We start from the raw sequence: 25,667 nt of genomic DNA, 5'->3' as shown, positions 1-25,667 counted from the left end.
CATTCCCACCAACAGTGTAGGAGGGTTCCCCTTTCTCCGCATCCTCGCCAGCATCTGTCATTTCCTGACCTGTTGATTTTAGCCATTCTGACTGGTGTGAGGTGATATCTCATTGTGGTTTTGATTTGTATTTCCCTGATGCCGAGTGATATGGAGCACTTTTTCATGTGTCTGTTGGCCATCTGGATGTCTTCTTTGCAGAAATGTCTGTTCATGTCCTCTGCCCATTTCTTGAGTGGATTATTTGTTCTTTGGGTGTTGAGTTTGCTAAGTTCTTTATAGATTTTGGACACTAGTCCTTTATCTGATATGTCGTTTGCAAATATCTTCTCCCATTCTGTCAGTTGTCTTTTGATTTTGTTAACTGTTTCCTTTGCTGTGCAAAAGCTTTTGATCTTGATGAAATCCCAATAGTTCATTTTTGCCCTTGCTTCCCTTGCCTTTGGCGATGTTCCTAGGAAGATGTTGCTGCGGCTGAGGTCGAAGAGGTTGCTGCCTGTGTTCTCCTCAAGGATTTTGATGGATTCCTTTCTCACATTGAGGTCCTTCATCCATTTTGAGTCTATTTTTGTGTGTGGTGTAAGGAAATGGTCCAATTTCATTTTTCTGCATGTGGCTGTCCAATTTTTCCAGCACCATTTATTGAAGAGGCTGTCTTTTTTCCATTGAACATTCTTTCCTGCTTTGTTGAAGATTAGTTGACCATAGAGTTGAGGGTCTATTTCTGGGCTCTCTATTCTGTTCCATTGATCTATGTGTCTGTTTTTGTGCCAATACCATGCTGTCTTGATGATGACAGCTTTGTAATAGAGCTTGAAGTCTGGAATTGTGATGCCACCAACTTTGGCTTTCTTTTTCAATATTCCTGTGGCTATTCGAGGTCTTTTCTGGTTCCATATAAATTTTAGGATTATTTGTTCCATTTCTTTGAAAAAGATGGATGGTACTTTGATAGGAATTGCATTAAATGTATAGATTGCTTTAGGTAGCATAGACATTTTCACAATATTTATTCTTCCAATCCAGGAGCATGGAACATTTTTCCATTTCTTTGTGTCTTCCTCAATTTCTTTCATGAGTACTTTAAAGTTTTCTGAGTATAGATTCTTAGCCTCTTTGGTTAGGTTTATTCCTAGGTATCTTATGGTCTGGGGTGCAATTGTAAATGGGATTGACTCCTTAATTTCTCTTTCTTCTGTCTTGTTGTTGGTGTAGAGAAATGCAACTGATTTCTGTGCATTGATTTTATATCCTGACACTTGACTGAATTCCTGTACAAGTTCTAGCAGTTTTGGAGTGGAGTCTTTTGGGTTTTCCACATATAGTATCATATCATCTGCGAAGAGTGATAGTTTGACTTCTTCTTTGCCGATTTGGATGCCTTTAATTTCCTTTTGTTGTCTGATTGCTGAGGCTAGGACTTCTAGTACTATGTGGAATAGCAGTGGTGATAATGGACATCCTTGCCATGTTCCTGACCTTAGCGGAAAAGCTTTCAGTTTTTCTCCATCGAGAATGATATTTGCGGTGGGATTTTCATAGATGGCTTTGATGATATTGAGGTATGTGCCCTCTATCCCTACACTTTGAAGGGTTTTGATCAGGAAGGGATGCTGTACTTTGTCAAATGCTTTTTCAGCATCTATTGAGAGATCATATGGTTCTTGTTCTTTCTTTTATTGATGTGTTGTATCACATTGACTGATTTGCAGATGTTGAACCAACCTTGCAGCCCTGGGATAAATCCCACTTGGTCGTGGTGAATAATCCTTTTAATGTACTGTTGAATCCTATTGGCTAGTATTTTGGTGAGAATTTTCGCATCTGTGTTCATCAAGGATATTGGTCTATAGCTCTCTTTTTTGATGGGATCCTTGTCTGGTTTTGGGATCAAGGTGATGTTGGCCTCATAAAATGAGTTTGGAAGTTTTCCTTCCATTTCTATTTTTTTGGAACAGTTTCAGGAGAATAGGAATTAGTTCTTCTTTAAATGTTTGGTAGAATTCCCCGGGGAAGCCGTCTGGCCCTGGGCTTTTGTTTGTTTGGAGATTTTTAATGACTGTTTCAATCTCCTTACTGGTTATGGGTCTGTTCAGACTTTCTATTTCTTCCTGGTTCAGTTGTGGTAGTTTATATGTTTCTAGGAATGCATCCATTTCTTCCAAATTGTCAAATTTGTTGGCGTAGAGTTGTTCATAGTATGTTCTTAAAATTGTTTGTATTTCTTTGGTGTTAGTTGTGATCTCTCCTCTTTCATTCATGATTTTATTTATTTGGGTCCTTTCTCTTTTCTTTTTGATAAGTCTGGCCAGGGGTTTATCAATTTTATTAATTCTTTCGAAGAACCAGCTCCTAGTTTCGTTGATTTGTTCTATTGTTTTTTTGGTTTCTATTTCATTGGTTTCTGCTCTGATCTTTATGATTTCTCTTCTCCTGCTGGGCTTAGGGTTTCTTTCTTGTTCTTTTTCCAGCTCCTTTAGGTGTAGGGTTAGGTTGTGTACCTGAGACCTTTCTTGTTTCTTGAGAAAGGCTTGCACTGTTGTGTTTTCATTATCATTTGTTTCCATGATTTTTTTCAATTCTTCTTTAATTTCCCGGTTGACCCATTCATTCTTTAGAAGGATGCTGTTTAGTCTCCATGTATTTGGGTTCTTTCCAAACTTCCTCTTGTGGTTGAGTTCTAGCTTCAGAGCATTGTGGTCTGAAAATATGCAGGGAATGATCCCAATCTTTTGATACTGGTTGAGTCCTGATTTAGGACCGAGGATGTGATCTAATCTGGAGAATGTTCCATGTGCACTAGAGAAGAATGTATATTCTGTTGCTTTGGGATGAAATGTTCTGAATATATCTGTGATGTCCATCTGGTCCAGTGTGTCGTTTAAGGCCCTTATTTCCTTGCTGATCTTTTGCTTGGATGATCTGTCCATTTCAGTGAGGGGAGTGTTAAAGTCCCCTACTATTATTGTATTATTGTTGATGTGTTTCTTTGATTTTGTTATTAATTGGTTTATATAGTTGGCTGCTCCCACATTGAGGGCGTAGATATTTAAAATTGTTAGATCTTCTTGTTGGATAGACCCTTTGAGTATGATATAGTGTCCTTCCTTATCTCTTATTATAGTCTTTGGCTTAAAATCTAGTTGATCTGATATAAGGATTGCCACTCCTGCTTTCTTCTGATGTCCATTAGCATGGTAAATTCTTTTCCATCCCCTCACTTTAAATCTGGAGGTGTCTTCGGGCTTAAAATGAGTTTCTTGGAGGCAACATATAGATGGGTTTTGTTTTTTTATCCATTCTGATACCCCGTGTCTTTTGATTGGGGCATTTAGCCCATTAACGTTCAGGGTAACTATTGAGAGATATGAATTTAGTGCCATTGTATTGCCTATAAGGTGACTCTTACTGTATATTGTTTCTGTTCCTTTCTGATCTACCACTTGTAGGCTCTCTCTTTGCTTAGAGGACCCCTTTCAATATTTCCTGTAGAGCTGGTTTGGTGTTTGCAAATTCTTTCAGTTTTTGTTTGTCCTGGAAGCTTTTAATCTCTCCTTCTATTTTCAGTGATAGCCTAGCTGGATATAGTATTCTTGGCTGCATGTTTTTCTCATTTAGTGCTCTGAAAATATCATTGCCAGCTCTTTCTGGCCTGCCAGGTCTCTGTGGATAAGTCAGCTGCCAATCTAATATTTTTACCATGGTATGTTACAGACTTCTTTTCCCGGGCTGCTTTCAGGATTTTCTCTTTGTCACTAAGGCTTGTAAATTTTACTATTAGGTGACGGGGTGTGGGCCTATTCTTATTGATTTTGAGGGGCGTTCTCTGAACCTCCTGAATTTTGATGCTCGTTCCCTTTGCCATATTGGGGAAATTCTCCCCAATAATTCTCTCCAGTATACCTTCTGCTCCCCTCTCTCTTTCTTCTTCTTCTGGAATCCCAATTATTCTAATGTTGTTTCGTCTTATGGTGTCACTTATCTCTCGAATTCTGCCCTCGTGGTCCAGTAGCTGTTTGTCCCTCTTTTGCTCAGCTTCTTTATTCTCTGTCATTTGGTCTTCTAGATCGCTAATTCTTTCTTCTGCCTCATTTATCCTAGCAGTGAGAGCCTCCATTTTTGATTGCAACTCATTAATAGCTTTTTTGATTTCAACTTGGTTAGATTTTAGTTCTTTTATTTCTCCAGAAAGGGCTTTTATATCTCCCGAGAGGGTTTCTCTAATATCTTCCATGCCTTTTTCAATCCCGGCTAGAACCTTGAGAATTGTCATTCTGAATTCTAGATCTGACATATTGCCAATGTCTGTATTGATTAGGTCCCTAGCCTTCGGTACTGCCTCTTGTTCTTTTTTTTGTGGTGAATTTTTCCGCCTTGTCATTTTGTCCAGATAAGAGTATATGAAGGAGCAAGTAAAATATTAAAAGGGTGGCAACAACCCCAGGAAAATATGCTTTAACCAAATCAGAAGAGATCCCAAATCGTGAGGGGAGAGAAAGGGGATAAAAAGAGGTTCAAAAAAAAGAAAGGAAAAAAAAAGGAATTAAAAAAAAGAAAACGAAGAAAGAAAAGTATGAAAAAGGAAAAATATATATATTAGATAAACTAGTTTAAAAAAAGTTAAAAATGAAGAGGGTAAAAGTTAAAAAAATTTTTTTTAAAAATTAAAAAAAAATTTTAAAAATTTAGCAAAAGTAGAGAAAAAAATGAAAAAGAAAAAAATTACTTTAACTGCTAGACTAAAAAATCACAGGGAGAAAGCCATGAGTTCCGTGCTTTGCTTTCTCCTCCTCTGGAATTCTGCTGCTCTCCTTGGTATTGAAACCGCACTCCTTGGTAGGTGAACTTGGTCTTAGCTGGATTTCTTGTTGATCTTCTGGGGGAGGGGCCTGGTGTAGTGATCTCAAGTGTCTTTGCCCAGGCGGAATTGCACCGTCCTTACCAGGGGCTGGGCTGAGTAATCCGCTGGAGTTTGCTTTCAGGAGCTTTTGTTCCCTGAGCGCTTTCCGTAGTTCCGGAGGACGGGAATACAAATGGCGGCCTCCTGGTCTCCGGCCTGGAGGAGCCGAGAGCCCGGGGCCCCACTCCTCAGTGCGCCCTCAGAGAACAGCGCCCAGTAATTCCCGTCTGCCTGACCTCCAGCCGAGCTCCGAGCTCACCGAGCCTGCGGCCGGTTCAATGTAACCCCAAGCTGCGAGCTCACTGTCGGCTCTGTCTCTGCAGCCGGCTTTCTCGCTCCAATACCTGCAAGCTCTGCAACACTCAGACACCCCCCCCCCATCCTTCTGTGACCCTGCGGGACTTGAGGCCACGCTGAATCCGCATGGGCTTCGCCCCGGTTTAGCCTCTGGAGCGATGTCCCTCAGCGGAACTGACTTTTAAAAGTCCTGATTTTGTGCTCCGCTGCCCACCGCTTGCCGGGAGCCGGCCCCTCCCCCCGGGGTCTATCTTCCCGTCGCTTTGGATTCACTTCTCTGCCAGTCCTACCTTTCAGAAAGTGGTTGTTTTTCGGTTTCTAGAATTGCTGTTGTTCTTCTCTTCGATCTGCCGATGGATTTGCAGGTGTTTGCAATCTTTAGATAAGCTCTCTAGCTGATCTCCTGCTAGCTGAAGTAGTCTCAGCCTCCTTCTTCTCCGCCATCTTGACTCCTCTCCTCTAATTCTAATACTTTATCTTTAGGATTTTTTTCCCCCTTTTTACAGTGATGTTTCGAAGCTCCAGTACTATGTTGTTCTGAATAGCAGTATGATAGAGGACATCACTTTCTTGTTCCTGATTTAAAAGGGAAAAAAATGCTCACCATCGAGGATAGTATTTTCAGGTTTTTTGTAGATGCTTTGAATTAGGTTAAAGAAGTTCCCACCTATTTTTGCTATGCTGAATTTTCATCGTGACAGATTTTACAGCGTTATCAAAGGGGTGTGTGTGACATTGGTGGAACAGTTTGCTATTGTCTTGCTTGTTGGAGTTTTGCAACTGTGTTTATGGGGAAATTAAAATACACTTTTTTCTTTTTAGTTCCATTAGGTTTTGGTATCCCAGCCTTGAAATAGGAGTTGGAGACTCTTCTCAGAAATACACTTCCACCTTACCACCCCATACTGTAGAATAATTGTGTTACACTGGGGCCTGTTCTTAAAATGTTTAGTAGAATTTGCAGATTGTTTTCTGTATGTAAAGACTGTGATTTGACTTCAGGTTTGTTCTGTTCTTTTTAAGTTGCTAAGCTCTTCACTTTTAGCTTAAAAAAAAAAATTAAGACTGTATATACATTTTCCTCTGAACATCACTTAGCTGCAATTCTGTTAGTGATAGGCGTGCATTGGTTATTTTTTTGTTTTGTTTTGTTTTTTCTGTTAAGTGTTTGAAACAGCTAGCTATGTGTACATTGTTTAACATCCTACTACTTGATCTGTTAGGGTCCAGGTACTTTTTCTTAAATATCTGAATAAATTGGACAAAGGATTGTTATCAAGGACTATTCATTTAAGCCGCTTATTCGAATATCGGCAGACCACTTTGCCAGATGCCATTGTTGGTACATGAATGAGTAGGGTAAAATCCCTTAAAGAGCTTTTAGTCTGATGGTGATATATGAGAAAATGACTTAAGATTTAACATTAAAAAATATATAATTTTTAACTAAATGAAGACTGTGAATGTTAGTGTAAAAGAACTCAAGTTCATCTCTGTCCCCTGCCTTACCCCCAGTGCAAGAGTGGATATTTAATGTTCCGTGGAAAAACTGAATGACATCTTCATGGTGAATATGTGTAGTAGCATCCAGCTCTCAAAGTATGCCAGAAGAAATCTTTTGGTAACACATTGTTTTTCCTAGGTGTGAGGATGCCTTAAGAAAAAATAAGAGCCTAATTGGGCCTGATCAAAAGGAGTATCAAAGGGAACTGGAGAGAAACTATCATCGCCTTAAAGAGGCCTTACAGCCTCTGATAAACAGAAAGATCCCTCAGTTATACAAGGCAGTATTACCTGTCACCTGCCACAGGTATGCTCATTTTTTCCCATTATTTTGGATATCTTCAGGAAAATGAAATCCGCTCAGATTGTTCAATAATAATGAATTAGTATAAATTTTATTACATGGTTTCAGATACTGTCTCTTAAAACCTAGGAAGTTCAACTAGCCTGTTATGAATAACCCTGTTATGAATCAACCTTCAAGATAGAAGTCAGTTCTTTCTGAATTTGAGAATAATAAAGTTGTGTTAAAGAATAATAAAGTTGTGTTAAATATGCATACTAACCAAGACACAATAGTCTGGCCTCCTAAAACTATTTCTTTTAGGCCTGTTGTACTTTATTTAAATGGCAGAATTTGCTAGAATGTATCAAGAGCCAAATACTCATTTTCCTTGGCCCTACGAGTAAATAATATTACAGTATGTTCTTCTATATTTGTGTTAAAGCAGGTGGCCCCACTGAGTATTTTTCTCCACTAATTGTAAGAAATAAAATAATACTTACTTTAAGAGGTTGTTATAGAAATTAAATTTTAGGCATGTGAATTTCCAAGGATAGTGTTAAAACAGTTAGCACCTGAATTCTGGAGAGGGCAAGGTAACTGTTAAACTTTAACTGCCCTTTTTTTGCATTTTGAAACCCAAATATACATAACCACTGGAGATTTTACCACCCTTTTCTTTGAACTAACAACAGTAAAGCTATTACATTGTTAATAAGTTAATATCTGGTAGACCTTTGAAGTTGCTTATATGAAAATAGAATGTACGTACATGGTATAATGTGCTACAAAAGTGAAATGAGCTATTTGATCATCTGGAAATTAGTCCCAGTTCTTCAGTGATGTAGAAAAAAAAAAAATCACACATGCATTCAAAGGTCTGCTAAGTGCCTGCTGTAGGTCATGTCCCCTACATGGAGCATTGTTGTAGCTGTACAATAACAGAGGGAGACAGGGGCCTTTCTAAATTCCTGACTCTCTTAAGGATAGAGAACAGACCGAGGGTTGATGGAGGGGTGGGGGATGGGTATTAAAGATGGCAGTTGTTATGATGAGCACTGGGTATTTTAAGTGATGAATCACTGAATTCTACTCTAGAAACCAATTTGCACTGTATATTAACTAAAATTTAAATTAAAAAATCCTGTCTCTGGCAAAATATAATTTGCATCCACCATCCTATAACTGATACATTTCCTCTTAAAATTCTCAGTGGGAAGCAATGCCAGTCCCCACTACTTTGTGCTTCCCTTCAGTCTTCTTGGAATTTTTCCTCCTTGTTGCCTTTACCCACCTCCTCTTAACTCACTGGTCCAAGGTCCTGGGAAAAGGGTACTACTGGGTCCTTGACATAATCAGGCCCTTTGGGAATGCTAGTCTTGCTTCCTTCAAATTTGCAGCCCATTTTAGTGGAAACATTGTATCATTCCAATCTAAAGAAGTTTTTCCCTTAACACCATAATCCTGAGTTTTGCCTTCCTCTGTGATCTATGTTATGGTCAGTCCCCCAAGCTTTTCTTAATATTGTCATTTTGGAATTATCAAACACACTTTGGTGGGGGGCTGCTGGTGTGGTGAACAGTGTCTAGCTTTCAGGGCTGGTATTTTCCCTGGAACCAGAAAACCAGAGATTCAAAAATGATCTTTTTTGTACCTGCCCTCACTTTTCTTGGAGATCTAAGCCTCAGGGTTTAACCTTAATTGGAGGAAGGATAAACTGAAGGAAACCAGTTTCAGAATAGAGAAAAAGACATTAAGAGGTATTATCCTCTTCGCTGTTAATTTCTTGAGAAATTAGAAAATAGCATTTTCATTGAATCTGAATTTTGCTGATTAACATAACCCAGAATATTATTTTGCAGTAGGCTTAAAAGCTATTAAGGTGGTCGGTCTCAAAGTGTGACCTTGGAACACATGGAAGGGTGTCCCCGAAACACTGTGAGGTTTCTACCAAAGGTTTTTCACTTTTTTCACTCTCATTCTTAAGAGTACCATAGAGTTTTCCAGAGACTACATACAATATGAATATTGTGCAAGACTGAATGCAGAAGCAGATATGAGAATTTAGGCTTTCTATGAGCTAGACATTTAATAAGAATGCCACTCTCCTAAAATTCTTACAAGTTTTTAAAAACAGTGCTATTTATAGTAACATATAATGGGTTATTTTATTAAATAATGTAAAATTTCCTTAATAATTTCTAGTATGGTGAATATCAATGTACAATCCACTTTCAAAAGCTTCTTGGGGTCCTCAATTTTTAAGTATAAAAAGGACCTAATGCCCAAGAGTTTGAGAACTGCTTAACTCTTACGATTTAAAATTTTAAATAACCAGCACCTGCCTTTTTCTTTTTAATAATCACAAATCTTTTCCTGAAATCTCTCCCCTTATTCCTTTGCTCCTGTTTCATCACAATATCTAATACACCTATTGGACAAATGAGTAAATGCTCAATGCACTTGGCAAAGTGGTTACTGTAATATACTTTTAATCTATAAAACCAGAATATATAAAGCAGAATGTATAGGATGGACATGTAACTTGAAAGTTAGTAACTCTGATGGCAAAACTTTGAGTTAGCTCTACAGAAAGAAGTATGTAAAGCATAGTTTAAAGAAATATGCAAAAATTATTTATACTTATATCCTTTCATTTTCTCCCCAGAGATTCCTTCAGTCGGATGAGCCTGCGCAAAATGGATCTTTAAAATAAATGTACTTGTCTTACTCATTTGAAGAGAGCCATGTATTCAGCACTGAGTGTGAAAAGATTTATTGAAAAACAGGACTTGGGGCTAAATTCTGGAAATTCTAGCATTAATTTACTACTCATTGAAGAATGCGGTGGCCAAAACAGTATCAAATGTAGATCACTGAAGTTTGAGAATCATGGCCATGGTTTCTCATGTTCTGGTAATATGCTGTTATCTTTTTTTAAGACTCAAAAGTAATGACTCACTATACATTTACTATTATTTATACCATAGCTAATGTTAAATTTATTTACTTTAAGTTTGTATTTTTTAATTTATATTACCATTTATAGATTCATTTTGGAACCATTTTAAATGTAGTAATGCTTATTTTAAAGGTACTATTAAATATGTGAACGTTTACACGAATTTTACTGAGTGAGACTTTAAAAATTTTTATTGACAGAAACAGAGAATCTTGAGTTGATTCAAGAACTAGTTCCAAAACTAGCAAAGTTTTAAAAATGAAAATTGACATTGTATGGGCCAAAGAGCCCAATATTAAATAAATGAATAAATGGGTATAGATAGATATGGATAACTGGTTTGTGAAGTCTTAAAACAGGTTTCTAAGTTATTTTCCACTTACAAACCAAAACCAAAAATCCGAAAAAACCAACCAGGGATTTGGGATAAATTATAGAGTAACTTGACCTGATAAAACTTTTGTCTGTAACAATTAAATACTGGGATAGCTGCTACCAGTCACAGTAGCTTAATCTTTGACTCTGAGTCTTGTTATACTGATAATATGAACTTCATGACTTTCAGCAACTAGTGAATGATTCCTGTCTTTCAAATTAAACAAGCCGGTCATTTTATGGGTTTAGTCATCTAAACTGGTAAACTAGAAATCTACTTTACATCACCATAAAAAGGACACCGAGAGCTGGTGTTTGATTTTAATCTACCAGCTGAATGAAAAGTTTAATTTTTTAACACCTATATAAACTTAATGTAAAAGGTAAAATTAGCTGTTTTAATTGAAATTAAGATTTAAAGTAACTTTGTAATTTAAAGTAACTTTGACATGAAAAACTAAGGCAAAAATCCTTTTTAAAATATATATTGCAATTACTTTGGGCCAGGTTTGTCAAAAAACTACCTATTAATGATTTTTGGAAGTGTTTTCAACAGTTTTTTCTTAAAAAAAGTTTAAGACTCAAAAGTAATGACTTTTTTATAATACAGCTTATAGAAAGGCATCATTTTTAATATGTCCCTTTGATCTATTGACCAATGACATGAATCACTTAAAAACCGATTAAATATGGTGCCTTCATTCTGTAGTTGATACTGAAACAAGATCTCAAAAATGTCTGCCTCTCCTGAGACTACAGGGGATGGTTGATACCCTTCTGCAGCCTACCTTTATAACTGGCAGTATTATCTCAAATTCATCTTATCTACATCAATCCAAAAACTGAAGCACAAGATTTTTCAGATGAGTCAACAGTGTTGGATGAAAAGGGGTAGACTGGAGTCAGAAAGGAATAACCTCAAAAACAAATTTGGGGACAGAGGATCCACATGAACAATAAGGAAGTACAAGGAGTCAAGAATGGAAATTCATTAAAACAAATATAAGGTAACACTCTCTCCTCTTAAGGGCAAGGGATGGGGGAGGTATATATAAAGGAGAGAATATAAAGTAATCCTTAAGTCATTACTTACTAGATTATATCATGTAAGAGCTTGGAATATTTCACATAAATCTCAGTGACAGTATTAAGAACTTTAGAATTTATATAATTGTGATTTAATTACCATGCAATAGTTTTCTGACTTGAATTAAAAACAGGCTTCCTCTGAGAACAATGGTAGGATACTGAACACTTCCTTACTTTACACATGCTTCCGTTTTCTTAAAGCTTTCTCATATCAAGAATCTATACCAATAGTTCTTGGCTATCTCTTGAATATGAAACCCAGGCTATATCCTGGAACTACTCCATCAGAAGCTTATGAGTAGTGTTCAGGGCTTTTGCATTTTAAAAGTTCCATTAATGATTCTTACTCTATCAGAAACTTAAAGGTAGTGTTCAGGGCTGTTTCTTTTTAAAAGTTCCATTAGTGATTCTGAATGTAGAATGAGGTGAGAACCATGACATTTTATATCACACCATCCTGTGGAAGAACAGAAGACATGATTTAACTGTGTGACTAATTTATTAGTTAACAGGTACTCTTATTTGTTGAAATGGGGGTATAAAAGTGTTACTCTAATGGCATTATATATTCTTCAGATTTTTTTAATTTCTTAAGCTGTAAGGTAACTGATCATTTACCAATTTAATATACATTTAGAATGAAAATTTAACATTTTTGTATGTGCACAAAGCATTACCTTTACGGATTCCATAAAGTTATGTCTACTTTAAAGCACTACTAGAATGCAGCAGTTTTTACTATAAACTTAAGTATGACAACATGGATGGACTAAGAAGTTTCTCCTATTTGAAAAATCTCTTCACCTCCAACTGTCACAGTATTATTAAAGGTAATTATGCATGTTTATTCTCTTCCAGGTATGTATATGCATATATTATACATACACATACATTTTCTTACGAGAACTCAGCTACAATTATTAAAAAATATGCAAGTAAAAAAATTTGAGTTGTATAGATAGTTGTTAAGCAGTTTAAATTTTATTGACCTTCCGGTTTTTAAAAAAAAGTTAAATTTAAGGTCACACCTCTAAATTTGATATACTATATATACAGATCGTGCAGAATATGACTATGAAGAGATACAAATTAGTCCATGCCCAAGAATATTTACTAGAATACAGAATCATTTTCATAAATACATATAAAATTCTTGTGAAGATAAAAGGGGACTAGCTGTCCAGGTTGTCTGAGACTTTTCAAAGTGATTCAAGGCACAAAATATACACTACTGTGAATACACACATATTCCAGACTTTGTGCCTCTAAATACAACCCATTAAAATTTGGCTTCATGACTTATAAAACTAAATGTACTGAATGAGATTCTGCTTCTTAGCTGAAAAACCACAGGACCTATAAACATCATATAATTACTCCAAAATATGGAGATACAAATACAAGCACTTTATTTTAAAAAGCAAACACAAAGATAGGTGTAAATTCAAAAGTGTTTTAAATGCTTTCCATTTGAATAATTCAATTAAGAACCTATACAAGTTTGTTTCCAGAAGCTAATGCATCACTAGTCTCTACTATGAGAAATGAATTCTAAAAATTAACATGGTTTTCAGTAATTCAAATTTCACTATATAAAAACCTAGAGAGACCAATAATAACCAATAGCTTCAAAAGATAAGCTAGACTCTTTGATGTAATCAACTTTACCAGCTTTTGTCCAGGTCTGTTTAATATATACATAAGGAAAATACTCACTCTATAATTTCTTATAAAATAGCAAATAAGGAGTAGATGTAGGAGATGTAGAAGGGGAAAGAGAATTCAGAAAGTCCTTCTCTTCTGTAACTTTTACTTCAGAATCATCAAAAAGTAACCACTTCCCTTCATACTCCTTTAAGCTTTGCACTACATATGAAATTTTGTTCTCAAATCCACTAAAGTTAATGCCTGTTTGGTCACTCGATTCCTTGTTTGTATCAAATTCATGGGTCCCGTTAGTATTGTTAGTCTCAGAATTTCTATTTTCAGCAAATGCTGTACTGGCAACTTTATCGGAATTAGATGCTTTGTTGTATAGCTCATAATCTGCTTTGCTCTTTTGTCCTCCAAGAAGTCCAATAGCTTCTACATTTTTTTTGTTCAAAACTTTACTTGGCTGTGTATTTCCACTGACTCTAATTGACACTTCTTCATCATCATAATTTTCAACCACACCCCTTGCTTCCTCCTCATTCAGTGGTTCTGGCTTACCTATTTCACACATTTGGTCGATCACAAAATTTCCCTTATCTAGCTCTAAACTGTTAAGGTCGGTGACTTTAACAGAAGCAGTGTAATGCCCACTACTGATGGTAATGCCACTGTGCATCACAACTGCAAATAATCCATAGCTGTCGTTGGTTGGCTTTGTGCTCCATTCTTCTAGTGACAGTTTAAGAGGTGTCAGTAAAGGAGTGTTGATCTTGGAAAGTCCACCACCATAACAATCAAACCTTTGGAAGGAAAGAAAAAAAAAGTTTTCTGCAATTCCACTTTATATATATTCAGTTTTACCCCCAAATGTGAAACCAAGTAGGTGTCTGAATGACCCTTAATATTTAGTGCTTATACAAACATAAAAAACAGACTCTAATTTTGTACACTTAAATGTATGCAAAGAAAAACTGAAATAAGCGCTAATATTTAGCTCTTTCTGTGAAGGATATAAGGCATTCTCCCCTTCATATTCTTTACTTTTCTAATTTTGTACAATGAGAAAACCAGTTTCTTAAATGGCATTTTAACTTCAAAATCCTTTATAGTTTAGTAAGTAATTTTAATATGGAGGCTTTCGCTACCAAAATTTGGAAACAAAAATAAATGGTAGCAAAGAAACTGTCCACAGAAAGAAGGCACTAAGTGTCATCTTCAGGCATAATAAAGTGTGTAGAGAGCTAGTGGGCAGTTCTCATAATTTCAAACAGTTCATTAACATGTATATATGTCATGTAGATACTTGAATTTTCAACAAGAAGAGAATCTCTCATTCTTGAAAGAACTAGTTTGACTCCTGGCTTACCTTGAAAATGAAACAATCTTGCCTTTTTCTCCCCTCAAAAAAAAAAAAACTTAAATGTTATATAAAATCTGCTGCTTTCATCAATTCAACTTGAAACTGTTTGTAATAAGGAATGAAGATTAAAAGATGTGGGAAGAAATCCTAGAATACGTATTTACACCAAAAGGATTTAAAATGATGCATTTTTATAAGTTAACTCTTAAAAGCAGAACAGACTTTTCTAAGGTAATCTTTATAAATTACTTCATTTCAGTAGTTTATATTATGCTGTTACGTTTTTTTGTTACTATTATAGTATTTTGAACAAAACTTCTTATAGCAGCTCATTTTTTTCATATAGCTTTTATTTATAATACTCACTCCAAGCCACTAGCAGCAAAGCACTTCAAATGAATAGTTATAACTTCAGGCATTTTGTCAAACAAAAGACTTCGTTCAGCTTCAGTATAATGATGGCAATTTTCACAGAAATATTTATCTTCTCCTACAATCCTCTCCACTGAAGCAAACTGTGAAATTGCCCATCTCAGGGTCTTCATTTCTGTTTTTGGCTCTGGAGAAACTACATGAGAGAATTCCTTTCACTCACAAATGAAAACCTCTCAGACATTTAAAAAATTAAACACGTTCCATATTCAAAAGTAGCATGATTTCAATTGACTAATCATTTTAAATGATAAAAACATTCCTTTGAATTTCAGAAACTTTTAAGTTCATCCTCAACAGTATATATATTTTTTAAATATTTATACTTGAGAAGCCAAAGTATTGAGGTGACAGGGACAGCAAAATGAGAATAACCTACTTTCTGAGTGTTAAGACACAGGCTTTAGTTCAGCTATTAATTTCCGATATCTGAACAGTTTGTAAAGCCAGTCTCCTGATCACTTCCCATATCCTTTCCCTACTTTTTGTTGTCTTATACCAAACAGTGCTCAGATATGTAGCTCAAAGACTAAGATACCCAAGAGTTATTAAAGCATTTCATTTTCCCACTACACACATCAAAATAAAGATGCCAACAATTTTCCAAATGCTATTAACGAGTGAATCTACATGAGCAGAAAGACTTTATTACACCAGAAACAATTAAAAGCCAGCTCTTTTTCCCCAGTAATTATACAAGCTACTATGAGACCGTGTTTCGTTGAAGAAAACTGCTTATTCCATGATCAACACACGTCCATACAAGACTCCAATTCTGCTTACTTTCAGAACTCTCCTCTACTTTGGACAGCTCATCTTCTTGTACTGGTACACTGATGTCCTGAAAATCTTCTCTTCTTTCTGTTAAACTTTCACATTCTAAGCAACGAGTCCTCAATACCAGCTGACCTTGAAATAATTTCTCTACTAGCTCAAAACCAATTTGCTCTGCACCTAAAAAAAAGGGGGGGGGGTACTTTTCAGCATAGCCCACATAACCAATAGTTCAATTACCGTGTAAATTTGCTTATTAGCATTAAGAGGTGCCTTACTCATGAACTCTAAATTCCCTGTAAAGATAACTATAATTCATCTTCAAAACTATGTCATTTTAATTCCCTTCCCAAAGACATTTCTATAGGAATAACCCCAAAGAAGTACAGCACTGTTGGTAAAACCCTTAACCATGTCAATACTACACATATTTGTGAGATCTGCATGAAACTAGGTAGAAATCCAGTTTGAGTACAGTATAACTACTAAAGTTCTCTAAAAATATATTTCACTAAAATGCAATTTCTCAAGTTTATTATCAAGTACTGCTTTCAGAAGGAGTTAAAATAATTCTCCATTAAAATATATCGAACTCCTTGTTTACAAACCATAAATTAACATTACCCTACATTAACATCCCCTTAAGATTAATAAGATTTATACACACACATCTAAGCAGTATTTAAAACATAATTCATGTTGTTAAAATTTCCTCTTAGAACTTGAAGCAGATTTACATTGTACATGTATCTAAGAACATTACGGTTCTGCAGCTGTTAATCCTCCTACCTATCAAAGTCTAAGAATAAATTATACTGACCTTTGTTTATGGGCTTAACTTCATTAACATTAACAGGCTTAACATTATTCCCTGGAGACTCAAGTTCACAACCATTAGTTGTGTTATCATTTTCACACTTCCCCAAGTCCTCTTCAAGATCATATTCATTTTCTTTCAACGGTCCTTTGGATCCCTGGTTGGTGGTTATTTTCCCCAGACTACAGAATTTAGAAAGAATGCTGGGTTGCTTAGCTGCAGGCTTTAACCAATTTATTTTAACTCTTGATTTCTTTTGTGAGGGTCTTGCACTTTCATTTTCAGAAACATACTTGGGGATTATTTTAGAAGGAATCTCTAATGTATCACCGGTAGCTTTCCTTTTTGATCTGGTTTGTCTCTGGTTCTCTTCCAATGACTGATGTTCCTTAGATACTTTAACTTTTTTCTTCATGTTACCAAATTCAGTGTCATTTTTTCTTTTCCCATTTCCTTTTGCAAGTTTTTCTTTATAGTCTTCAGAATGCCTCAGGTTGTCCATCTCTATGCTGTTAATACCACCCATTTCCTCTTCCTGATGAGGTTTTTCTTCTACCTTAGTAGATAATTCTACCACATTTTTTACTTCTTCTTTTTTTAGGAGTTGGCATGTTTCTTGAATGTTTCCCAAAATACACTGTAATACTTCCTGTGCATCATGCTGTAGATATCCTTCATACATAGGGTTGAGTTCCCTATAAATAAAAATTTCCATTTCATCTATTCTAGTTTTAAAGATAGAGTACAAAAACCCTTTCTATAGAGAAATTAATTCCTTTAGAGGGATACCAGATTATTTTAAAAATCTTAACTTTTATTCAACTAATTTGAAACTTACCTAAACTTATAAAAGTAAAAATAAATTTTACCACAAAATACTTTTATCCTCTTCTAAATACTAGTAACAGCTAGTATACATATAGTTTACTATATACCAGGTTTTACTCAAAAAACATAATTCTAACAATAATCCTAAAAGGTAAGTACTAATATCACCCTGATTCAGGTAAGGTAGCTTGCTCAAAGCCAGGATTCAAACCTGCTCTTGGCCAGCATGCTATACTACCCTGCTCATCAACAAACACAGAACACTGTATTTACACCCTGGTTTTTGTTTTGTTTTGTTTTTTTACTCACACACCCAACACAAAGCTCAAACTCAAAACCCCTAGAGTAAGAGATGCCTGCTCTACCAACTAAGCCAGGTGCCCCATCCTAGGTCTATTCTTAAACTAAAGATTTACCCTATACCATACAGATAAAACTATTTTATATACTGGATAAAGTTTCACTTAAGACAATACAAAGAGGGATGTCTGGGTGGCTTAGTCGATTAAGCATCTGCCTTTCATTCATCAAGCCCCACACCGGGTTCTCTGCTCATCTCTGGTCAGCCGGAGGCTTCCTCTCCCTCTCTCCTGCTCATGGTCTCTCTTTCTAAACAAACAAAAAGAAATCTAATCCAGTTAATAGTTCTGCAAGCCCATACAACAAAACTGGATATTTGCAACTTACAGTTCTTATGCATAACATATTCTGAATAAAAACCTTTAATTCCTAATCTGAAATTTCTTAGGACCAAATATATTTGAGAAATCCAGTATTTTTCAGATAAAAAATACAGCACTTAACAAAGATTTTTCACCAACATGACAGGACAGTATCCCATAACTAAACAAACTACTATTTCTACAGAAAAATGTATGAATATTCACTTTATAAATAAGAATGAATAAAGACTATAAAAAGCCTCCTACCCATTCAGATCTAATGAATTTATTTATACCAAACTTACCAAAGGAATGTCTAATCTCCAGAGCCTCTGAGATACTAGGGAGTAGATCTGTAGTTTCTGTTTTCCTTGCCCTTTATTCCCTCATGTATCACTCTCCTCCAAAGAGAGCAATAACTTGCTAACACGGAATCCTAAAGTTTTATTAAAGGCTATACCTGAGTGTGTTAAGCAGTCGCCTTGGCTGAGTAGCAAGTTCATCAGTGTATTTCTCTGGATTTAAGAGAAAGCTAGCCTGAAGCTGTTCAACTGAAATGATTAAGGACTGTAAGCTGCATATTAGTTCATAACTTGCCAAAGAATCTTCTTTGCAATTTCCCTGTCAAAAAAGAAAGCCACAAACCATTAAACAAATTAAGTTTGTTCCCCCTTTTCTTTGTCTCACTAGCCAATATTAGCTTTGCTAAATTTCATTTCATTATTAACACTAATTTTGCAGAGGTATACAAATAAATTAAAAAATTTTAAGAGTATTTTTTCATTACTTTGTAAGAGAATGGTTTTCTGATTGACGAAGTCCAAGGCTTCTTTATATTTACTTAAATTTTAAAAGTGACTACTTGAAAACAGTAGGTTAAGTAGCAGATGGTACAATGGTATGATAAACTGTTGGCTGTGGCATATAAATGATAGTGTTTAAGCATAAGCAATAACTAGAGGGCAGGAGAAGACATTGTAAAAGGTGATAATGTAGTTAGCTAACCTACAGGAATGGGGGGGAAAAGCCTTTCTGAAAACAAAGGATACTGAGAAATTTATTTCTCAGTTATCCTCCTCCCAAATCTTCTCTGTATCTATTACTTTTTCATTTCTAAGCAAGTGAATTTCTACTACTTTACTTTTTATATATTCTTTTTTTACCTTATCTTTTTGATTGGTTTCATCTTTTAGGGCTTCTTTCTTCCTTGAAATAATGTTAAATAAGTGCTTCACTCCAGATTTAAAACCAGGACAAAAATATAATACCTATAAAAAACAAGAGTGTCTGAGTGATTATCTGCATTTTTGGTAGAGCACTTTTAAATGTGCATTAGTTAAAATTCTGAGATTAACATATCAAAAATTGTTTTCTATTTCATCATTGTAGCCAACTGTCTACCCTCGCTGGCATCAAAGCACTGAGGCTGGGCACATACTACTAAGACTTATGATTATAGGGTACAGCATAAAGCAGAGTTCCAAAGGTTAAAATTCTTTTCACCAGAGCACTAGAAATCAAGCACAAAAACTAAGGGTTTGGCATCTTCCAATTAATCAAAGTCAATTCAATTTTGTTATCCCAATTTCATCTAATGTATTACTTTCTCTCACCCCAAAGGAAGCTGGTAACATGCAATTTAGAATCATTACTTTAGCCCAGTCCAGTTTATTTACAATCAAAGGCAAAGACATATCTATGGACAATTAAAATACTCCCAATAATCTGAAATTCTCAGAACATTAAATATGACATCATGCTTTGCCTACTAAAGCTTTATTATATAGCAAAACCATCAATTTACCTGAAGTATACTATTAAGATAACAAGTATTGCCAAGATTATTCAGTCCCACAAATGGTAACAAGTTTTCTCTCTTCTCACAGTTTATAGGTGAGGACTGTGCTGCAGGAACAACTTGATCACTATAAAGTATAGAGCAGAGAAAGGTTTTATGAAGTGTAGTATCTTTAACAAAGTGGAAATAATACCTCCTTAGATTTAGTCTTTTCCCAAAAGCTGGATGAGCTGAAAAGCACGTGGACTTTATTCAGTTGACACTTGAGGAGAAAAAATCTGTACAGGTGTAAATATTGCTACCTACCCAGAATAAAAGTTTTACAAGCACTTTATTATTTTTTTTTAAGATTTTATTTATTTGACAGACAGAAATCACAAGTAGGCGGAGAGGCAGGCAGAGAGAGAGAGGAGGAAGCAGGCTTCCCACAGAGCAGAGAGTCCAATTTGGGGCCCGACCCCAGGACCACGACCTGAGCCAAAGGCAGAGGCCCCAACCCACTGAGCCATCCAGTGGCTACAGTGTAGGCGCCCCTACAAGCACTCTAAAAATATCATACACAGGGACTCCTGGGTGGCTCAGTCAGTTAAGCCGCTGCCTTTGGCTCAGGTGATGATACCGGAGTCCTGGGATCGAGTACCGCATCGGGCTCCCTGCTCAGCGGGGAGCCTGCTTCTCCCTCTGCCGGCCTCTCTGCCTGCTTGTGCTGTCTCTCTCTCCCTCTAACAAACAAACAAATAAATAAATAAAATCTTTAAAAAAAAAATCATACACAACAAGCCTCTAAAGGATTCCATCATGAAGCTGTTAATCCCATTTTAAAGAGAGTAGAAAACTGAACAGGTACTGTGATTAATGAACCAAACATGACATTTTTAAAAGTAGTCTAACTCTTGGGAGCCTGGGTGGCTCAGTCGTTAAGCACTGCCCTTCAGCTCAGATCATGGTCCCAGGGCCCCGCTTAGCGGGAAGCCTGCTTCTCTCTCTCCCACTCCCCCTGCTTGTGTTCCCTCTCTCACTGTGTCTCTCCATCAAATAAATAAAATCTAAAAAAAAAAAAAAAAAAAGACTAGTCTAACTCTCAATAAAAACCTGGGAATAAGCTACGACCGTATCTAGGAGAGGCAGTATTTCTAAATGAGGTTCTGTTAACAAAATTAAAAGGTAAGGGTCTATTAAAAGAGAATCACACAGTTGTCCTTCACTTTAAAACGAATTGTTCAAGTTTATAATTCTTTTACCTCACTTTAACAAATAGTAGGTCCTCATAGCATTTTTATTTATTTTACAGCTGTGTTTACTACTCTAGCCCCCTCAAAGTGTTTTAAACATAAGTCACATCCCCTAAACTGATTATTGGCAAATATTAGGAAATTACACATGACCAAATCCAGTTTACTGAAACAGCAGTGCACCTATTTGCTGAATAATGACCTAGTATAGACTACAACTAAAACAATGATATTAAAGTATTCCATTTTGTTAAGATCTCAGTCACTGAAGGATTTATTTGCATCAAAGCACTTCTTACTTTTAAATTTATCTTAAATTGGCAACTATACAACAGGTTTGATAATTTATACCTATTAGGAATGACTATAAAGTTTAGAGATCTCAAGAACTGTTAAGTCTTCTGAACCACACACATACACATACACACACACACACACACACACACACGTATTTCTTTACCCTTTACACAGAATGTTACTACGAACAAGTTTGAATTGAAAGATAATTTAGCCAACACATAGTTCTCCAAATGAATCTGATTAGCTAATATGTTTGTCTCACTACTGTGTGTTTTTGCCTTCAGAGACTATCAGGTCAGAATGTCTGGAGATATCAAAGTTCACTGCTGCTTCACTGATAATGGAATTTTTAAAATACAGAAACAGACTTAAAATAAGATACATACATTTCAGATCCTCTATATTCAGAAGCCTTTTCTTCATTTTCTTGAGATTCTGTGAAATCCAAGGCTCTCTTAGTTTCCTTTTTCTGAAAAAACTTCAAGGAAAGTCTGTTTTTCTTTGATGGGCTACCTCTTGAAAGCCCATTACTTTCAGTAGGTATGACACCAGGCATTTTCTCTTCAAATCCCAAGGAGTTGACAAGAATTAATTTATATAAGGATGTTGTAATCACCAATCATATCTGTTAATCGCAGAGAGAAGATTTCATTACTTTCCAGTTTATCTGCTGGAAATATAAAATCATTAATTTTGAAAATTTACTAAGGAATGGAACTAATTAGAACTTCACATTTGAAAACCCGTTTCTTGGCCAATAAAAGGCACTCGATGCTTACTGCTTAAATGAAGGCGCTTGCCATTTGTCCGTAACTTTCCTAAACAAGAAAAAATACGAGATACTGAACTTTCATAAGTCTACTAGATTAAGGGTCACATCACAATAACCCCATTTTAGTACATCTACGGTAAAGTAGTCTTGAGTAAAAAGTTAATTTTTATTTTAACTTATTCAGAAAACACTGACTAACAACCATCTCTATTTCTTAAGTACAAGGGGAGAAAGAGAAAGGGATGAATGGGAAGACAACAGTGCTCAGAGTGAATGAATGAGTCTTCCTTCCAAGGTCTTTTCTAGTTATTAATATGAATACATGAAATGAATTCTTTAAAAAAGCTTCTTTCAGGTGTAATTTGCACAAGTCACTATGCTGTACACCTGAAACTAATATAAAGTTCTGTGTCAGCTATACTCCTAATTAAAGTGTAATTGCATATAAGCAAAGGCATACATCTGATGTTCAGTTATACCTAAAAACTTGAGTGAAAAGTAGTAAAACGTGTAGCTGGGATAGTGGTGTAAAGAACTGCTGCACTTTGTGCAGACCAACTTTTTATGCACTAAACACAATACGTTACTGATTTTCCGAGCACTTTTTAAAAAACTACAAAATTTTTTAATGCTCCTCAGAGTAGAAAAAAATATGATTTTGACTTTTGCAACTTTTTTTTAACTTGTTAAAACTTCTGAATGAAAAAAAACTCTAGCAGTACTCGTGATAGTTACTTTAAACACCCATCCTACTTTCATTAAGATATCTGGGGGGAAATTATCTGACTGGAATATTAGAGCACAAAAGCTCGACAATGACTGTCAAATACACAGTAATAGAAGGAATAGATAAACTAACAAAATTCACTCAGACTCCCATCTTTACTAATAAGCTAACACAATAATAAACTAATGCTTACTAATAACCATTTCATAATAAGATCGGCTGCTGCTGATCTGGGAATTCGCAACTTTGAACTCAGTAGTGAAACCACATTTTTGAGACAACTCAGAAGTAACTGGAAAGTTGACCATTTCCCCATCCCCCCTCCAACTCAATTTACCCTCCTAGCCACTTAATGCTACTGATGCAAAGCTTATCACGAAAATAAACCAGCTTGCACCAAGTTGTCAGGGATCTCTAAGCATTAACGATTCTTGTCAAAGGTTTTTCTTGGGAGCCAATTCTTAGATATAATGTAAAGTGTATTCTCTAACCGGATTTAAGTACATATTAGGGAAAAAATGAGGACGCAGTTGAAATAACGGGTAAATCCTAAGCAATAAACCCTCCTGGCTCCCTCAAATCACTCACATTTGACATCACTGACAATGTCACATTTTTACCAGGTGCCGTATGTCACACCGCTTCTTGCTCCTGGCTTTCCTTAAGTCTAAATCAAATTTCGCAGAAAACACAACAAATCGAGCATTAACTGCTCTTGAACAAATAAATGACAGTATGAACATTCAGTTTCTAAATTAGTTTTAAGTTTTTCCCTTTGCAAGACGACACGACTTCATTCCAATTTTTCAGGAAAAACGTAAAACAAGGATAGCATCCTCGACAAAGGTTTAAAACACGTGGCCTTCTAAATACTTCTACAAATACTCAAGAGCGCGCGGTAAAAATTTGTCAATTCCCGACACTGGACAACGTGAATGGAAACACTTGCTCCAGACCCCGCACCACTCCGGGAACACAAAAGTGGAGAGACTAAGCTGGGCTGCCGTGCGTGCCCGTCAGACACGGCCCGGGCCCGGCGGGAGGTTGGCGGGTGGCGGTGGAGACTCCCGCCCCCCTCGCCCGCGGAGCTGGCCTATTTACGCCCAGCCCGCACCTGCCTCCCGGAACCCCTGCGGCTGCAGGAGACGCACCCTGCCCCCGCCACACACACACACACACCGGTGCCCTTTCGTCTGGCAGCTCGGCAAGGGCGCCGCAGCCAAGTGGTCCTGACGTCTCCCCCGCGGCGCTGACACCGGGGTCCCAGGGCAGAGCCCCTCGGGAGCCGGCCGAACTTGCCTCGGCGCCCAAGGTCCGGCCCCTCCTCCCCAGGCCCTCCCTTACCTGGTCATGGCCCAAAGCGAGGTCCGCGGCGGTGACGCCCCGAGTGCAGCCGGGATGGGTGTGGGTGCGACAGCTGAGACCCTGCCCGGGGCCCCGGGGACCCCGGACCCAAGGAAAAGCTGGCCGGATCGCCCTCCCCACAGGGGAGTGACCATTCGCTCTCAAGAGCGGGAACCCGGGTTGCCACTCGGTCCTGCCCTGCGCCGGCACCAACTACATCCCGGGAGCGACGCCCGCCCCCACCCGCCCCCGCCCCGGGATGGCAAGGAGCACCAGAAGTAGCCCCGTTGGCCCAGCGCCTGAACCGCTAGGGTCTTTCCCACTCCACCACCGAGGGGAACTTGGCGCGTTTTCCTCACTCTCAGGACCCCCGTGTTTTAGCCTCCGCCCGCGCCAGCACTGCGATTGGAGGTGGCGTCCTTCGAAAGTGCCGGTTCTAGTCTCCACGCTGCAGAGACGCGAAAGGCAGCAGCCGCCTCGCGACCGCCGCTCGCCCCCCTGGTACGCACGGGCTCGGGAACCAGCTGGAACGGTAGTTTCCCCCAAGATCCTAACGGGTTCTGCAGTTTCAAACAGCGCAGGCAGCGTCACGGGCAGCTCGCGCGGGTCCTCGCTGAGGGCGCGCGCTAGGTGCTGGAGGCCTGGCTGGCGGGCTCGAGCCTCACACCCTTTTTTTTTTTTTTTTTTTAACCATTCGTGCGCGCGAGTTGAGGAAAAGCGTACGGGTCGGGAGACGGGACAGGGAGAGGACGGGACGGTCTCCTTCCCCAAGAAGACGACGCCAGATGCTCAAATCCACCAATCTGCGATGAGAAATCCCCAAAACCTTGCCCCTCCCACCACCACCCAGGAGGAGCCAATCACAAGTACCTAGGCAAAAGACAAGTGGGTGGGCGGAAGAAGGCTGTCTAGCCAATACCAAAAAGAAGAGAGGAGAATTTCACCAATCATTGCTAGATATGCAAAGTACCCTTCAGGAGCTGCCCCCTCCTTCCGTTCTGATTGGCGTTCGAGTGCGCGCTTTCGCCGCCGACTGTTAAATCTGGCTCCGCGTTTTGTGAATCCTCGACGGTGGGACGCCTCGGAGGGTGCGGTTTCCGGAGTGAGGCCCTCACAATAACTCCCGCCCCCCTTTCTTGCGTACGCACTCGGGCGGGGTTACTAAGGGAGACTAGTTTCGGAAAATGGCTGACGGGTGTTGTAGCTGCTCGGCGCCTGTGCTTTCTGACTGGAATCGCGGTCCCGACCCCAGGGCCGAACAGAAACCGGAGCTGCCACGGATAACGGCAAAGTCTCAACCGTATACTGTAGCGCTGAGGCTCCTTCCTCAGCCCTTCCATGCCTCATTTTCGCTCGTTTACCCCTTCCCTTTCTCGGCCAGACAAGGAAAAGAAAAGAGCATTTTTCAGACCCAGCTCTGACTGAGGGAGCTAGAGAGGGTATCTGCGCGAGCCCTTACTAGGGCTCAGATGCGGCAAGGCAGGCTTCACTTGGGTTTTGTTTACCTTTGTTGGTATGCTTAGGTCAGTGAGGTGACCCCACAAAGCAGGTAATGCAGT

General features: G+C 37.9%; 2 protein-coding genes across 7 annotated transcripts in view; one reads left to right on the top strand and one right to left on the bottom strand.

Moving 5' to 3' along the window:
- Nucleotides 1-9,988, top strand: part of DOCK7 (dedicator of cytokinesis 7) — a 229,639-nt gene extending 219,651 nt beyond the window's left edge. For all 6 annotated transcript variants that reach the window (XM_044238362.1, XM_044238361.1, XM_044238357.1 and 3 more), the window contains 2 exons: nucleotides 6,840-7,007; nucleotides 9,652-9,988. In XM_044238362.1, coding sequence (XP_044094297.1) covers nucleotides 6,840-7,007; nucleotides 9,652-9,694 — 211 coding nt within the window. In that variant the 3' untranslated portion in view covers nucleotides 9,695-9,988. The remainder of the gene's footprint in view (nucleotides 1-6,839; nucleotides 7,008-9,651) is intronic.
- A 2,380-nt stretch (nucleotides 9,989-12,368) lies between these two features.
- USP1 (ubiquitin specific peptidase 1) lies at nucleotides 12,369-24,899 on the bottom strand. The gene is made up of 9 exons (XM_044238365.1): nucleotides 24,109-24,899; nucleotides 21,652-21,890; nucleotides 19,740-19,860; nucleotides 19,099-19,203; nucleotides 18,396-18,556; nucleotides 16,449-17,140; nucleotides 15,638-15,808; nucleotides 14,789-14,990; nucleotides 12,369-13,862 (listed from the first exon to the last, which is right to left on the bottom strand). Exons 2-9 carry the CDS (start codon nucleotides 21,819-21,821, stop codon nucleotides 13,127-13,129), a joined length of 2,358 nt encoding a protein of 785 aa, XP_044094300.1. The 5' UTR covers nucleotides 21,822-21,890; nucleotides 24,109-24,899; the 3' UTR covers nucleotides 12,369-13,126.
- Nucleotides 24,900-25,667: the final 768 nt, after the last annotated feature.

The sequence above is a fragment of the Neovison vison genome, chromosome 2 (assembly GCF_020171115.1).
Source record: "Neovison vison isolate M4711 chromosome 2, ASM_NN_V1, whole genome shotgun sequence".
NCBI lineage: Eukaryota > Metazoa > Chordata > Mammalia > Carnivora > Mustelidae > Neogale > Neogale vison.
Note: the sequence above shows the minus strand (reverse complement) of the source record. Positions and strands in the feature narration are given on the sequence as shown.